Here is a 17,706-nt window from a genome sequence, read left to right on the forward strand (position 1 = left end):
AAGAAGAACAAGTTAAAGAAACAATGATAGCATGGGGGAAAAAATTTTGGTTATGGAATTGACTTAAGAAATGGCAAAAATTGTGGGTGGAAAATTATAAAATGACAATGTCAATAGCATATAAGGAAAATTTGTATAAGATATTTTACAGGTGGCATCTTCCCCCGACGAGAATTGCCAGAATGTTCAAGAATAAATCGGAAAAGTGTTGGAAATGTCATCAGATACCGGACTCATATTACCATATATGGTGGACATGTGTAGAAGCCAAAAGATACTGGACTAAAATCCACACATGGTTGGAAAAAATGACAAAAAAACACATAGACTTTAAACCAGAGATTTTTTTTATTAGGAATTGTGCCAGAAACATATAACAGAGAATTGAGATATTTGATTGTGAATGTATTGACAGCGGCTAGAATTGTGTTTGCTAAAAACTGGAAAAATGAGAAAATACCAATGCAAGATGAAGTTATTAAGAAAATCATGGAATGTGCTGAAATGAGTAAATTGACATTTGAAATTAGAGAACAAGAAGATAAACAATATTATAAAATATGGGAGTTATTTTACCAATGGCTAGATACTAAAACATGGAAATGAAATATGAATTATAAAATGAATGTTATAATATAATATGTGATAATTTTTATTTTGGAATGATAATGCCATTGTTAGATAAATGACAAATGATGATAATGATATAAAGATATATATTAGATTGATATTATGAGGAACTGGATACTTAGTAAAATATGAATATGGGGATGAAGCACAAAGGATTTGTAACCAATCGACACACTGTTTGTAATTGTTAATGGAAGATGGATTTTTATGTTTTGTTTGTTTAAAAATAAAAAAAAAAATCCAAAAAAAAAAAAATCCACTACCGGTTCTGTAGAACTGGTCAGAACTGCTGAAACCCATCTCTGATTTGGTGATACTTTCAATATGTAACTTTTTTGGCTGTAGTTATTTCTTCTGTTCCTGAACTGTTGCCAAGAAAAGCTTTTGGCAGTTTGCCTAATTATCCCAAGGTCAGAGATAAACTAAAGACTGGTGTTTTGAGGACTTTGCTTTCATTTCATTTAGATTACGCTGAGAATACGCTGAGAATGAGTTACAAGGAAGACACTACTGCCTCTTTGCAGCCTCCATGTTAGGAAATGGTCATTGCCTAACTAGTTAGCCAGGCAATATATAATCCAACATTGTATGTTTGTATTGTGTAAATGTATTATGTTGCTTTAAGAATATTGCCGAGTCATTCTGCATGCTGATTGGATAAGATCTGTAGCCAATCTATTTAAGGAGAGCTTTATTGTGATTAGTTGTGTTCACTGCACCAAATTTTTACCTGCTACTATGCTGTAACTATTATTGATCTCTCTAAATGGTCAATGTTTGATCATGGGTTATTTATTAATGTTTCCTGGTATTTATTGAACTATTTTTATATTCCTGAATGTTCCTTGTATTTTTCTACAAACTGGTAAGAATATTTTATTTCCCTGAATTGATCTTATATTATTATTATTATTATTATTATTATTATTATTATTATTATTATTATTATTATTATTATTATTATTATTATTATTATTTAAATTTGTATACCGCCCTTCTCCCGAAGGACTCAGGGCGGTGCACAGCCAAAATTAAAATACATACAATACAAAATTTAAAATAATTTAAAAGCAGAATTAAATCGAATTGGCTTCCCAAAACATTAAAACCCATTACCCTTAAAATAACCCATTAAAATTTTAAGCCAGCCCAGCTTGCTGAAATAGGAAGGTCTTCAAAGCTCGACGGAAGGTCCGGAGGTCCGGGATTAGTCGTATTCCTGGGGGTATTGCACTTTATATATTGCACTTTATATATTGCACTTATATTTAAATCATAGTCATTTAACAATCCAAGACTTGGATTGTTAAATGACTATGATTTCGCTTTACCCTCAAAGTAAAGTAATATAAAACTAGTTTGTCTACATGTTATTCACAATTACTCTCAAAACCATTTCCGTGCATAAAAACTTCTGATGGTACTCTGCTTTATGAGCTCCATGACTCTGGTGGTGACACAACAATATCCTTAACACTCCAAAATGTCTACTTCTCATGTTTCACGACAACTCTGGGCACCAACTTCAACATGATGGGCTTCTTCGTCTTGAGGAATCCTTTGTCCTCCAGCTCCAAGGGGATCTTCCCCATTGACCAAAAGAAAGGGAGATAGAAAACATCACAGACATGGAATTAAACAGAGGTGATTCCACTAACAAGGTGACTACCAAGAACCGTGTTTTACATACATGCTTTTTCCTACACCTACACAATGCTTTGTTCAATTCAAATACTTCCTCCCCACCACCACCGTCTGTGTTGCAATTGACAAAGGTGCTTCACTAGGGGCTTCACTCTGCTGTGAGCATCAAATAAGATTCTATTCTCAGTTAAGACGTAGAAGCAGAACCTAGTCGTTGGAGAATCACACACAGAGAATCTCTCTCTCACACACACATACACACACACACACATGGGATGGAGTAGGCTTTTCACCCTGATAAGATGACCCTGTCTTTCCAAAGAGATCTTGCTTTCATGCGTTCATCACCTCCTTGTGTCTTTGAACAACACATATGTGTGAAACGGGAAATCGGTTGAGTAAGCTCTTTAGCAGATGAGCAGGAACCAACCCAAGTTGTAAAACTCACCGGTGTTTCTTTGCAGGTTTGGAAGCGAAATCTTTGCAGCGAAACCACCAGACCCATTTTCAGCACCAGGAGGGCGAAACGCATAGCGATGCAGTTCCTGGGACCCGCTCCGAAAGGGAGGAACACATACGGGTCTAGGCTCTCTTTGTTCTCTTTACTAAACCTGTTTGCAAATCGGAAAAAAAAATCACGGTTGAGTAAAGCTACTATTCCCAATAGTCTGTACCTCAGTTCTGTAACTCTAATTGTAACTGGCTCCTTCACCACTGGATAAACTGGACTGAGACCAATGAAGAAAGATAAATGTTTGTGGAGAGAGATCATTGTGGATCTGATGTGGTGGAATGTAGTCTGGAGTCCCAGAAGGGAGGGGCTGCATTTCAGAGGACCAAAAGACTGAAATTTATATGGTTTGGTTGGCGGGAAGAGAATTAAGATGGCCCTTCTGTATCAATTCTCAGAGTATTTTAGGAGAAGAGTGGGCATAGCTGGGGAGGTGATCGTTAACCTAGAGTTTTTATGTTCCCACGGTCTAACCCCCATTCACCCTTATCTGGTGCCAATTTAGTGCTGAACTTTAGATGATTAGATTTTTGGCTGGAGCAATAAATCTTCTGAACTGCAACTTAACGTATGTTCTGATTCTTCGCCTCTGACAAGAATATTTTTAATGATGCAAGAAGTTGCTTTAGTTTGGCAAGATTCTGTCTACAGGTGAGGAACAATGTTGTTGTTAGTTGCGAAGTCATGTCCGACCCATCGCGACCCCATGGACAACGTTCCTCCAGGCCTTCCTGTCCTCTACCATCCCCTGGAGTCCATTTAAGCTCATGAGGAACAAGAAAGAGAAGTATTTAGAAGTACTTTCTGCTTAATTAATTTGGATTTCTCGGGGAGTTATGCCCACGAATCCTTGAGCCTTCTACGGCATCCAATTAGTGACAGCTACAATGTAGGTCAACAAGGCCTATTTCTCCTATTTTGACCCACCTGTCACGGTTCAAGGAGGGAATCTTTTTTAAATGAAAAGATGGTAGATGAAATGTAATTTCCTTCATGTACTTTTACTCTTCAACTCCTATCAGTGTGGCTTGATGCCAGCTGCCCTACAGCTTTTCGTTCAGTTGTTGGGACATTAAACGAAGCCATTGTCTCAGCTGCTACAGTCAGTTTAGGCATCATTTTCTCCCATGGAGTTAATTAAGTTCCACGCACAGTTTATGGGGGTGGATCATAAAAAAATGTCCTGTGTGACTTCAGAAGGACAGAGTTCCTCACAACATACCTCTCAGGTCTGTACTCTTCGGGCTCAGGCCAATATTCGGGGATCCGATGTAGGACATAAGCGGGAATCATAACCACAGTCCCTTGTGGGATGGTCACTCCATGGATTTCCACTGTCTTTTTGCAAATTCTGTCAAGCCGTGTCCCCGGAGGGTAAAGGCGAAAAGTTTCATTCACCACCATATCGAGATATTCCATTTGATGGAGTGCGTCATAGGTGGGCGGGGTCTGCACAAAAGGCAAAAACAAAACAAAATAAAGTAATATGACATTCTAGTATATAAGAAGTGACCTGCATATAGATACGTTCGTTGTGTTGGTTGTGTACATGTGTACACATGCATGTATGCATGCATGTAGGTATATACGCACACACACAATTACACACACACATACGTATAAATACAACATACACACACACATACATATATTGCGAACTATCCTAAAAATACAAGTTCCAGGTGTAGCTATAAAAGAAGAGAGAGACATCACGATCTTTGGAACTTAAAATATACTATCCAGTGGATAATATATTTTAAATTCCAGAGATCGTGATGTCTGTTTCTTCTTTTATGTATGTATGTATATCTATCTATATCTTTCTTTCTATCTTTCTATCTTTCTCTCTCTCTCTCTCTCTCTCTCTCTCTCTCTCTCTCTGTGTGTGTGTGTGTGTGTAATTGTGTGTGTGAGCATATATATGTGTGTGTATACATTCATCACACAAAGACACACAGTTATATAGATAAAGATATGTGTGTGTGTATGTCTGTCTGTCTATCTATCTATCTATCTATCTATCTATCTATCTATCTATCTATCATCTATCTATCTATCTATCTATCTATCTATCTATCTATCTATCTATCATCTATTTATCTATCATCTATCTATCTATCTATCTATCTATCTATCTATCTATCTATCTATCATCTATCTATCTATCTACCTATCTACCTATCTTTCTACCCCCTCCCCCCCTCTCTCTATTTCTTGTGGAATAGAAATTGTGGAAAACTGGCCACCTCCCATCTAATTAAGATTCCCATTTCAGTTACGTAAGAATTGCAAAAAGGAAAAGAAATCCTGTCCTGTCAGAATAAGACTCTGGTTTTGCTCTTCTGGACAAACACATCTGCTACACTTGGGAAGCACCCAACCTGACAAGGAGGAGGGATCAAACGAGGAACTAGCCTGGAGTCACTGCGCAACCACAAAAGAACTAGGGCTGATCCCACTCCAGTTCCTTGGAGCTTTATCTAATTATTCCCAGGAGCTGGCTGCTAGACGGGGAGATTCCTGTACTATAGGCAGAACATAATAAAGTAGTTAGCTTGAACTCTGCATGTGTAGGTCTAGTTATTTGTGCCTGACAGCTCCTAAAATGACTCATCCTCAACCAAGAGAGCACCCCAAAAAAGAGAGTCTTACCTGATTGGGAAAAGTGTCATTGATCTCTTGGTACAATTTCTCTTGAACGTCGGGGTGCGTGGCCAGACAATAAGACATGAAGCTGAGGGAGGTACCGATGGTCTCATAGCCACCAAAGATAAAAAAAATTGACTGGGCCAAAATCTCTTTGTCTGTTAAAGCTGTTGGACGAGAAAGGAAAGCACAGAAGACGTTTGTGATCATCCAAACTGCATTCACTCTTACACCACACCTACACAACAGCAAATATCTCAGACTGATTTGTTGTGGCTTTCAGGGTAGGTCAATTATCCAGGGGATCCGATTTGATCAACAACTTTAGACAGCTCCCTCTCTCTCCCTCCCTCTCTCTCTCTCTGTCTCTCTCTGTCTCTCTCTCTCTCTCTGTGTGTGTCTCTCTCTCTGCCTGTCTCTCTCTCTCTGTCTCTCTCTCTCTGTCTCTCTCTCTCTGTCTTTCTCTCTCTGTCTCTCTCTCTCTGTCTCTCTCTGTCTCTCTCTCTCTCTGTGTGTGTGTCTCTCTCTCTGCCTCTCTCTCTCTCTCTCTCTCTCTCTCTCTGTCTCTGTCTCTGTCTCTCTCTGTCTCTGTCTCTTTCTCTGTCTCATCACATGAAGAACATCAGCAGCTGTATTTGCAGCTGCAGCCTGGGGAAACTAAAATACCAAATGTTAGTTTAATCAAATGAAGTTGCATCCCTTCTGGATCACGATGACCTAAAGTAAGGTAAACTGAAAATCCAAGGCGATAGTCACTTAAAGGAGTGATGTAGGTGATATCCTCCATCGAAGATTTGAAGGGATGCCACAGAGAGGAGGGGGCCAAATTATTCTCCAGAGCACCTGAGGGCAGGACAAGAAACAATGGATGGAACCTAATCAAGGAGAGAAGCAACCTAGAACTAAGGAGAAACTTCCTAACAGTGAGGACAATGACCTCGTGGTCTTAGCATTTTTTGCTAATGCTTATCTTGAGTTCATCCATGTGCCTCAATATGCTCCAAGCAACCTTATATATATATATATTTTCAAAAGCAAGATCTGTAACTTTACCTTTCTCTGAATCCCCAGAGGCGATGGCTGCAGCTTGTACGTCCATCATGAGCTGAAGAAAATCAACTCGGTTCTGGAATGGTAGAGAATGGTCATTAAGGAGATGGAACTGTCATTGATGGGTCCAATTGCCCACTGCAGAATTAGAAGGCGTGTGAGGGCTCCTTAGTGCGCTCTGAGCTTGCTTGTTTTCTTGCAATGTTTCACTACCCAACTAGGGAACATCATCAGCGGTAGAAGGGAAGGGGGAGGGTTTGTTATCATCATAGCACTGATGGTGTTATGAAACGAGTGAAAGAAAATAAGCAAGCTCAGAGAGCATCAACGACCCCACAGTTTTTCTTCCTCCTCCTCCTCCTCCTGATCATCATCATCATCACTCCACAAATCCCACTCCCTTTATTCTCCTTTATCAGAATCTGTTTGAAACGCAAGTGGAAGTTCTGAAACCTGCTTGGAACGCACAAACACACACCGAGAGCACAAAAACCCAGCTCCCGAGGGCCACGGAAGAAGAGCAAGCATGAGACGAAAAGCCCAGACTGACCGTGTGGTCCTTCTTTTGTCGATCTTCTTTGATCTTTTTCAAGATCTCGAGGAAGAAGTCTACCGAAGACTTGGGGAATATGGTCAAGTTGAATTTCTCCAGAACTGGGATAAGGAATGGGAAAAGGACTGGGGGGAAGGTGTGGGGTGAGGAGAAAAGCAAACAGATCATTTACATAAACACAACCAAGTTGCAACACAGCGACGAGAAAAACCCATAGGAGGTCTCCATGAGCTTTGTTGAGGTAAGAGATTCTAGCAAAATTGTAGTTACATCAGAAGGTAACAATCATGATTGAGGCAGCCTAAAACCAGGGGTGAAATGCTCCTGGTTTGGTCCGGTTCGCCCGAACAGGTAGTAGAAAAGGCTACTGGTTCACCGAACTGGTAGTAAAAAATGCCAAAAAAAATTTCTGACGATGAGGTGAGCGACACACAATTATGTCCTCCATGATAATGTCAAGCATGAAGGGTGGCCTATGTGGCCTAAATATGTCAAATATGAAGGGCAGCCTTTGCAGCCTACAAAGACATCTTACCAGCCAAGATTAAAGCAGGGCTGAGGAAGCTAAATCTGAGGAACTTCTTCATGTGCACAACAACCGGATCGTCGGGATGGTTGAGGGAATCAATGTTGACACTGAATGAAGTGCTGGTTACCACATCCAAGCTGTAGGCTGCAAAGATCCTGGAGGGATGAAGGAGAAGCATAGCATGGAGGTTTATTTATTTATTCATTTTATTCATTTATTTAGTTTGTCAAACATGTACGAGATAACAGGTATAAACAGGTATAAACCTGGCTAGAAGAGAAAAACACACATAAACCCTACGAAGAAGTAAGAAAATTGATACTGTACCTTTACAGGGAGGATACATAAGATATGGGTGTGGCCTACTGATGAAAGCAAACGAGCTAGAAATGGATCTATTTAGGTCTCCCACCTAGCAGTTAGAGCTTGCTAGCTGTTAGAAAGGAAAAAAGCCCAAACGGAGTAGATGTGATTCTACTGAGCTGGAGCTACAAAAAAACCTTGGTTACGTAGGGAAAATCTGGCTAGAAGAGAAAAACACACATAAACCCTACGAAGAAGTAAGAAAATTGATAACAGGTATAAGTATGAACATGGACAAGAGCACATGAAATGAGTACAAATAAATGGGGGAACAGTAGGACAAGGACGGTAGGCATGTTGGTGCACTTATGCACGCCCCCTTTACGGACCTCTTAGGAATGGGGTGAGGTTGACAGTCTAAGGTTAAAGTTTTGGGGGTTTGGGGAAGAAACCACAGAGTCAGGTAGGGCATTCCAGGCATTGACCACTCTGTTGCTGAAGTCGTATTTTCTGCAATCGAGTTTGGAGCTTGAGTTTGTATCTATTGTTTGCCCGCGTATTATTGCGGTTGAAGCTGAAGTAGTCATTGACAGGTACGACGTTATAGCAGACAATTTTGTGTACTATGCTTAGGTCAGACCGTAGGTGGCAACGTTCAAGGTTGTCCAAGCCCAAAATTTCAAGCCTGGTGGCATAAGGGATTCTATTGCAAGCAGAGGAGTGGAGGACTCTTCTCATGAAATACCTCCGGACCCGCTCAATTGTATTAATGTCCAATATACAGTGCGGATTCCAGGCAGATGAGCTGTATTCGAGGATTGGTCTGGCAAAGGTTTTGTATGCCCTAGTTAGCAGTGCAGGGTTACCGGAGAAGAAACTTCACAAAATTAGGTTAACAACTCTTAATGCCTTTTTGGCAATGCTGTTACAGTGAGCTCTGGCGCTTATATCATTTGAAATGAATACTCCTAGGTCCTTGACAGAGTGAAGGTCGTCTACGAGGTCGTATTCGCCCAGCTTGTATTTGGTGTTCTGGTTTTTGTTGCCAATGTGTTCAACCATTAGAACCATTAGAAGCCACCTCACAATACCTTCAACAGATGATCTCAGGGAATCCTTAACAGCTGCACGAGGGATTCCACGTATTATGGAAAATGTGAATCCATTTGGATTACAAATTTGCATTACAAATTCCCCTTTTGTAAATTTCTGTTAGCAAAGGGATGCTCCCTAGCCAATCTCACAGATATTACTTACAGCTTCATATCTATGGTTTCACCCTTCTCCACTTTCTTCTGGATGTTCTTCTCCAAGATTTCATTATAATGGTTGATGATGGGCATCATCTGAAAGGAAGACCAACGGAGAAGATGCTGAAGACACTTTATAGAATGAAAGCAACAAGTCAGCTCAGAGAGCCATTTACTTTTTTTTTTTTAATAGTTTTTATTAATAATAAAAAGAAAAAACAAAACCAACATAAATACATTGAAACAACATACAAAACGAACACACATCAATTCAGTCCAATGACTGACTCTTAGAAGATATTACAACGGTGGGTTATTTTTCATATTTCTATTTGTATCAATATCTACAGTCACCTATTTACCTAGTTATATATGCACACTAGAACATGGCAATTCGGCTTTTCTGGAGCATGGCTCTGACGAGCGCATGTGCACGATGTTTCTGTGCGACCATTTCAGCACTCAGTGCTGAAAAGGTTCGCCATCACTGCTCTATGCTAACTAAGGCAGACTTCGCTTCAAATCAACCGCTGACAATGCTTAAGGGCAGCTTTCTTGGTTTTCTTCAGGCAACACAAGAATCCTTGAGAAGTCCAAAGGGCCTCCAACCTGTTGTGGCTCCATCCTCCGAGCCTATTTTATCGGAGAAAGAAGGCTCCGAACATGAAGGAGAGGAGACGGCCAGGCCTCCCTCTCCAGGACCCTCCTCTCTGGCAATGCCTCAGGTGTCTCCCGAAGGAGAAGAGATTGGCCAGGAGCCAGGTGTTTCCAAGCCATCGGATAGTGACGAAGAAACATTGTGGTTGGACCTACGCCAGCGTCAGAGAGACAAGCGTGAGCAGCAGAAAAGGAGGTGTGCCAGAGATTAAGTTGAGTCACTGGACCACACCCCACAGGCTATAAAAGGGAGTGTGGTGGCCATTCGGACTCTGTGACGGACAAAGCTAATCTCTAGTGAGGCACTTTGCACCTTCGGGCACAACATCTATTTGCCGTGGATTTAATTACAAACTGGACTATTCAAACTGTGTGTATTTTTGTCTGTGTTATCGGAGTAAAAACTCTTGGCAGGCAGCCACGGAGTTGCTGCCAAGTTCCTTATCACTGACGTTGTGTGTTTAAAGAGTTTATTTAACCCTCGGCTGGCTGGTTGGTTGTGTGCATGGTACGGGGACAGAACACAACCCTCATCTCTTACCTCTTTCAGCCTTCCACTGGTGAAAGTGGGAGACAAGGCACTGCGAATCTTCTTCCACTGTTCATCGACAACGACGGTTATGGCTGTGTCCAGATTTCCATTCAGACCAAAGTCCTGAATAAGGTGAAAGAGCAAGAAAATAAAAACAGAAATGCCTCCTGTTATTCTTCTCTGTCCTTTCTTTTCAATTTGCTGTATTCTTAACTAAGTATACTATCTATCTATCTATCTATCTATCTATCTATCTATCTATCTATCTATCTATCTATCTATCATCTATCTATCCATCTATCTCTATTATCTGTTTATCATTATCAATCTCTCTATCTATCATCTATCAATCATCTCTCTATCATTATCAATATCTATCTATCCATCTATCAATTATCATTGATAATGATAATTATCAATATCTATCTATCTATCTATCTATCTATCTATCTATCTATCTATCTATCTATCTATCTATCTATCTATCCATCTATCCATCTTTCTCTATCATCTGTCTGTTTTCTGTCTGATAGACAGACAGACAGATATCTACTACTATTCTGGAATTCAAGATGGCATATATATTGTTCCTTCTCCAATCTCTTCCACAACCATTATATGAGTTAGGTTGAGAAAGAGTGATTGGCCCAAAGTTACCCAGGTGGCTTCCAGTTTTGAGGGAGACCTTGGACCCAGGTCTCCCCAGGGTCAGCCCAACATCTAAACCACAATACTAGGCCTGCTCTTCTAAATTCCCTTGCAGGACTTCTATTTCCCAGCCCCAGTGAAGTTCTCACAACCTCAAGTTAGGATACCTACCCGGCGATTGGTGAAATAAGTATAGAATTCTTTAACCAGGATGGTTTTAATGAGGGCGGGATCCAAAATGGCCATCACAGGTTGCCGGCCATCAAATATTCTAATTGTCAAAATATAAAAAGATTTGAAATGTAGACTATTATCTTTATAAGAAGACAGGATCAAGGCTTCCTATTTTTCAGCTAAACAATTGGCCAAGCAGAGAACATGGTCCTAAGGTTTGGTTCTCGACTCAAAAGGGATGTGTGAGGAGGTCCTTGGTGCTCTCTGAGCTTGGTTGTTTTCTTGCAGACATTTCACGACTCAACAAGGTAACATCATCAATCCCAGCTGCAACATACACAGCCCTCTGGATACCAATAAAGGAGAATATCTGTAGCTCAGGGTTGAAGTGAAGGGTCCTTGGTGCTCTTTGAGCTTGCTTGTTTTCTTGTTTTCTTGTTTTCTTATTTTCTTGTTTTCTTGTTTTCTTGTCTTCTTGTTCTTCTTGTTCTTGTTCTTGTTCTTGTTCTTGTTCTTGTTCTTGTTCTTGTTCTTGTTCTTGTTCTTGTTCTTGTTCTTCTTCTTCTTCTTCTTCTTCTTCTTCTTCTTCTTCTTCTTCTTCTTCTTCTTCTCCTCCTCCTCCTCCTCCTCCTCCTCCTCCTCCTCCTCCTCTACCACCACCACCTCTCCACAAACACAACTCCCTTCTAGCACTGATGATGTTCTCTAGTTGGGTCATGAAACTTCTGCAAGAAAACAGCCAAGCTCAGCGAGCACCAAGGACCCCTCATGTCAACCCCGAGCTACAGATATTCTCCTTTATTGGTATCCAAAGCGGTGCGTATGTTGCAGCTGTGATTCTGCACAATTGATTACCCCTTAAGGAATTGAGGAGGAGAGGAACTAAGGACGGGGCTCTCAGGAATGGCAAGAGGCTATCCTGCCTACAACTCTCCCTGGTGATCAAAACCAAATTAAATAATGCAGTTCTTAGAGAATCACGGGGTGAACTGTGAAGTCCTTCTGGAGGGGACATTCCGACAGGTGACTTACCCCCAGATCTTGCCATATTTCTCAAAGCATCTTTGGTCGAACTTCAAAACACCCTGTCGAATTAAAGAAGGAGATGTGTGAAAACTTGGCAATGAAATCCTTTCTCCAGCCAAGACTGGAAGAGTATAAGGGGCCATTAAAAATGCTTCAATCCATGCATGTTGAGTCTCCATTGATGTGATGTTACAGTTAAACCGATACGGGGACAAGAGTTTCAGAATGAAGACCGAGGGATTCTAAGAGAGGTGCCAAAGAAAGGCAGATGGCTTCAGAGGTACTCCTCAGCTTACAACTGAAATAAACGGTCCTAAGTTGAGGACTAGCTGTACTAGTTGCCCTTGATTCTCCTGAATCTTCTTTTGAGGAGGCCAAGAAGAGGTGACACTAGTCACAATCATAATCCTCCTCCTCTTTTAATGACCCCATAATCCCTTGCGGGGTGGAGTCCGGGCAACTGAATGGAGCTGAGCGTTTACATGTTGCCAATGCGGAGTTTTGTTTAGCAGTTATATTCTCAGTGTGCCCAGAGAGAGAAATAACTGCCTGTACCTAGGATCGAACTCACAGCCTCCTGATTGTGAGGCGAGAGCTCCACCTCTAGGCCACCGCAACACTCCTGACACAAGTCACAATATCCCCCACAATTTAGGAAAGGGGAAAAAAGAAGGACCCCTTTTCACCCAAAGTCATTCAGTTGGTCTACAAGCTACTAGTACAACACACTCACATTCCGATATTCATGGAAAGTTCCGATAAAAGGCAGGGGTCTTGGCCCAGGAATTCCCAACTTCTTAAAGAAATTATACGGCCAGATCCCATAACTGGAAAACAAAACAAAATAAAAGAATATCAGCAGGATAATCAGGCAGGACAAGAAGCAATGGGTGGAAACTCATCAAGGAGAGAAGCAACCTGGAATTAAGGAGAAAGTTCCTATCAAGTGAGGACAATTAACCAGTGGAACAATTTGCCACCAGGAGTTATGGGTGTTTCATCACTGGAGGTTTTGAAGAATAGATTGGACAACAATTTGTCTGAATTGGGTGTGGGGTTTCCTGCCTACACAGACGTTGGACTGGAAGACCTAAGTCCAGAAAAGAAGCACTTCAAAACTGTTCAAGCAGACAACTCCCCGTTATGTAAGGAGGGGAAAGGCAGTCCAGCACAATAATGCTTGCAATGACTTATTATCACAACTGATCTCCATAAAAGTGAATTTTGCCTCCCAGTGCAATTGATTTCCTGGTCCAGTCTTGCTAACAGGAAGAGTGACATTGATAGCTATTAATTAGCCACACCGGGTGAGTTTTGTATGTGCCCAGCCGGATTGTGCCACCATCTGGATATCGCAGGCTCTGCGGTTTTTCATCTCCTATTCTTTTGCATGTAGCTCAAAGTTGCTTGGAGTAGAGCAAGAGGAAAATGACAGGAAGAAGAAGAGAGGAGAGCAAAGCAGAGAAGGGAAGGGAGTAGAGGAGATGAGAGGAGAGGAGAGGAGAGGAGAGGAGAGGAGAGGAGAGGAGAAGAGCAAGTAGAGTAGAGTAGAGTAGAAGAGAAGAGAAGAGCGAGTAGAGTAGAGTAGAGTAGAGTAGAGTAGAGGAGAGGAGAGGAGAGGAGAGGAGACTAGAGAAGAGAGAGTAGAGAAGAGAAGAGAAGAGAAGAGAAGAGAAGAGAAAGGAGGAGAGCAGGAGAAGAAAGGAAAGAAGAGAGAAGAGGAGATAAAAGAAGAGGAGAGCAGAAGAAGTGGTGAAGAAAGGAAAGGGGGGAAGAGAGAACAGGAGAGGAGATAAAGGAAAAAAAGAGGAGAGGAGAAGAAAAGTATAACAGAGAAAAAAAAAACACACCCTAAAACCAAATCAAATGAAATCACAACTTAACAGAACTACAATCAAATCACCGGCTGGAAATTCCGCTTTTACGCCCCGAAAGCGCCCCAGCCCGTTGCCCCTGCCCTGCAACTCCGGGGAGGGGTTTCCCCCCTTTTGCCCCCCCCCCCACCTACAGCATCAGCAGCCCCAGGAGCAGCAGGAGGAGCGCCCAGGTCTCCAGCGCCCAGCCGAGGACCGGCTCCCCCATGGCCAGCGCTTCTGCACGGCCTCCGGCGACCTTGGCAGCTTCTGAGCCGCGGCTGGGAGTCCCCGAGGTTTTGTAGCCGCCCTCGGGGCTCCTCCTCGGGCCGGCCTCCTGGGGCCACTCCCCGGTAGGATGACCAGCCCTGGAACGCCCGGCCAGCCCAGGACTAGGCAGTTCGAACAGCTGGAGAGGCTCGCTCCTCTCCTCCTTTTTCTCCTTCTTCTTTCTCTTCCTTTCCTGTCTCCTTCTCCACCACCATTCCTTCTTTTCCATCTCCTTCCTTCCCCGTTCCTTCTCATTCACCATCATTCCTTCTTCTTCTCCTTTGTTCTCTTTCTCCTTCTCCTCCTCCTCTCTTCCCTTCCTGTCTCCTTCTCCACCCCAATTCCTTCTTTTCCATCTCCTTCCTTCCCCATTCCTTCTCCTCCACCATCATTCCTGCTTCTTCTCCTTTGTTCTATTTCTCCTCCTCCTCTCTTTGTTTCCTGTCTCCTTCTCCACCATCATTCCTTCTCTTCCATCTTCTCCTCCTCTTCCCCCATCATTCCTTCTCCTTCGTTCTCTTTCTCCTTCTCCTCTTCCTCTCTTCCCTTCCTGTCTCCTTCTCATCCACCATCATTCCTTCTCCCCCATCTTCTTCTTTTTCTTGGACCAGTTTCGCTCTCCATCCATGCTGCTGATCCTGGGGCGCACCTCTGCTCTCTCGATGCTTGATGTGTCTGCTGTTCCCTGCGTCTGCAGGAGAGTCCATTCCTCCAGGAACCAGATTCTGCTTGTGTGACCTTGGAGCAGAGCTTCCCACCTTTTGCACCTTCCTCACTGCTGGGAATTCCAACTTCTGGCCGGTGTCTTGGTGGGAAGCAGCCGGGTTCAGAAGAAGAAGAAGGGTGTGAGCTGTCCAGTTGTGGTACTGAAGAGGCTTGCCAAGGAGAGGGAGGGCTCTCCATTCGAACAGCAGCTTAGGAGATCCCTTCCTCTGCAGGATGTGGTCATTCTCCTTGGGCGCTGTGCAGTCACCTCCATCGTTTCTTTTCTTTTTCAGAATCAGAATAGAGCTGGAAGGGACCTTAGAGGTCTTCTAGTCCAGCCCCCTACACCATTTCAGACAAGTGACTTTTCCAGTCCCTTCTTAAAAACCTCCAGTGTTAAAGCACCTACAACTTCTGGTGGCAAGCTGTTCCACTGGTTAATTGTCTTCACTGTTAGGAAGTTTCTCCTTCATTCCTTTTACTTTACTGCATGCTTATTTTCCCTTTCTTTTCGATTTTTCTTTCGATTTTTTCTTTTCGGTACTTTTTCTTTTTCTTATTATTCATTTTTTAGTTTGTATTAATTTTTATCTTTTTAAGTGTAAGTTTTAACGCAGCTGCTGTTTAGAAAAGGCAATGTCGAATACTTGCCAAGTATCTAAACGGTACCTGTTTTCTTCATCTTTTGATTTAGTTCTGCAACACTGTCAGAAATTTTATCACGGGGGCCTCTTTGTTTTTATCCAACACTTCTGGAAATCTGGCGCGTTAAGAAGAATGCCGCACCAACTTATTTTTGTTCTGTAGGCAACAATTTTTTTTTTTTATCCCCACGCGTGTTGATTCCCAAGGCTCAGAAGAGAAAAAAAAATGAAATAAAAATATGTAGCTCAATCAATATTCCGCACCCTTTATAAATTTATGCAAATTAGACAGTAGGAACGATCTATTTGGGATGATTTATTCTGCAATGATGGATCTTCCACGTAATTTCCCAGGGATGAGAAAGAAGGCCGAACAGCCATTCATAACCGAAGAATGATTGAGTGATGCCTCGTCTTCTCTTTTCTCTGAATGTTTGATGGCCAGGAGACAGTCATGGCCACCCCGGATCCTCTCGTCATTAAAGTCTCCTCCGTCAAAGACTCCAGACCCAGTTGACTGACTGCCAGGGAGCGATCCACCAGAGAAGCTGCTGTGAATTAGGAGCTGTAAAGTTGAGAGCGCTTTCATAAACAGATTCCCTTTAGACCAGGGTTAGAGGTACATTGGGAAAAAAAAACTAGATGAAAATGACTGGATTGAGATCTACAGTTAGAATTTGAACCAAGATCCTGTGAGGTGTTAATACCACTTTATAATGCCTTGGTAAGACCACACTTGGAATCCTGCATCCAGTTTTGGTCGCCATGGTGTAAAAAAAGATGTTGAGACTCTAAAAAAGAGTACAGAGAAGAGCAACCAAGATGATTAGGGATCTGGAGGCTAAAACATATGAAGAACGGTTGTATGTCTAGTTTAATGAAAAGAAGGACTAGGGGAGATATGATAGCAGTGTTCCAATATCTCAGGGGCTGCCCCAAAGAAGAGGGAGGCAAGCTATTCTCCAAAGCACCTGAAAACAGGACAAGAAGCGATGGGTGGAAACTCATCAAAGAGAGAAGCAACTTAGAACTAAGAAGAAATTTCCTGACAGTGAGAACAATTAACCAGTGGAACAAATTTGCCTCCAGAAGTTGTGAATGCTCCAACACTGGAAGTTTTAAAGAAGAGGTTGGATAACCATTTGTCTGAAGTGGTGGAGGGTTTCCTGCCTGAGCAGGGGGTCCTGGCAGCTACAGCTGGAGTTTCATAATGACATGGAGAGCAAAGCACCATCTACTGCAAATACCCTCTACCAGGTCATTTATTGCTAGGATGATTTACTCAGCCCCTAAAAAACCATATCCAGAGGTTTTCTGGATACCCAAAGAAGACACAGAGACAACAATCTCACCATGGATTAACTATTTCTGCTTGGCTTCATTAAGGTTGCCGACACAGGTTTTGCTGAATTTACAGATGTGGGGCAGATTCTTCCTTTTGGAGAGTGGGGCAAAACCCCCACAGCTGGTTTTGAAGGCATCTAAAATTGTATCTTTTATCTAAGGTAAATTTTGTAAAAGTTCCCCTTGCACATATGTGCTAGTCGTTCCCGACTCTAGAGGGCGGTGCTCATCTCCGTTTCAAAGCCGAAGAGCCAGCGCTGTCCGAAGACGTCTCCGTGGTCATGTGGCCGGCATGATTCAATGCCAAAGGTGCACGGAACGCTGTTACCTTCCTACCAAAGTTGGCTCCTATTTTTCTACTTGCATTTTTTACGTGCTTTCGAACTGCTAGGTTGGCAGAAGCCGGGACAAGTCACGGGAGCTCACCCTGTTATGCGGCGCTAGGGATTTGAACTGCTGAACTGCCGACTTTTCGATCAACAAGCTCATTGTCTTGGCCACTGAGCCACCGCATCTCTAAGGGTACCTTAGCACAGTAGGTAATATTTGGGTCTTCTAATCTAGCCATATCTTAAGACTTCTTCAACCGCTTTGCCAAGATCTTTCTCCCAAAATAGAAATCTTTCCCTCCAGGCCTAAACTCTATTATGTCATCTGATCGACACCCAGAATTGCGTTGTGTAATGGGATGAGGTCACTTTGTATTAAGTGAGCATTATTCCAGGTCTTGAGAACTG

At 42.4% G+C, this 17,706-nt stretch overlaps 1 protein-coding gene across 1 annotated transcript; it reads right to left on the reverse strand.

Moving 5' to 3' along the window:
• Window positions 1-326: 326 nt before the first annotated feature.
• Window positions 327-14,260, reverse strand: LOC132709672 (cytochrome P450 3A24-like). Its single transcript, XM_087878677.1, has 13 exons — window positions 14,162-14,260; window positions 12,887-12,980; window positions 12,160-12,212; window positions 11,125-11,224; window positions 10,315-10,428; window positions 9,124-9,212; window positions 7,570-7,718; window positions 7,032-7,159; window positions 6,485-6,557; window positions 5,438-5,598; window positions 4,008-4,234; window positions 2,723-2,885; window positions 327-2,213 (listed from the first exon to the last, which is right to left on the reverse strand). The coding sequence occupies exons 1-13, from the start codon at window positions 14,233-14,235 to the stop codon at window positions 2,118-2,120; spliced, it is 1,521 nt and encodes a 506-aa protein (XP_087734803.1). The 5' UTR covers window positions 14,236-14,260; the 3' UTR covers window positions 327-2,117.
• Window positions 14,261-17,706: the final 3,446 nt, after the last annotated feature.

This window comes from Pantherophis guttatus, chromosome 14 (genome assembly GCF_059756535.1).
Source record: "Pantherophis guttatus breed Tessera chromosome 14, ASM5975653v1, whole genome shotgun sequence".
Taxonomy (NCBI): Eukaryota; Metazoa; Chordata; class Lepidosauria; order Squamata; family Colubridae; genus Pantherophis; species Pantherophis guttatus.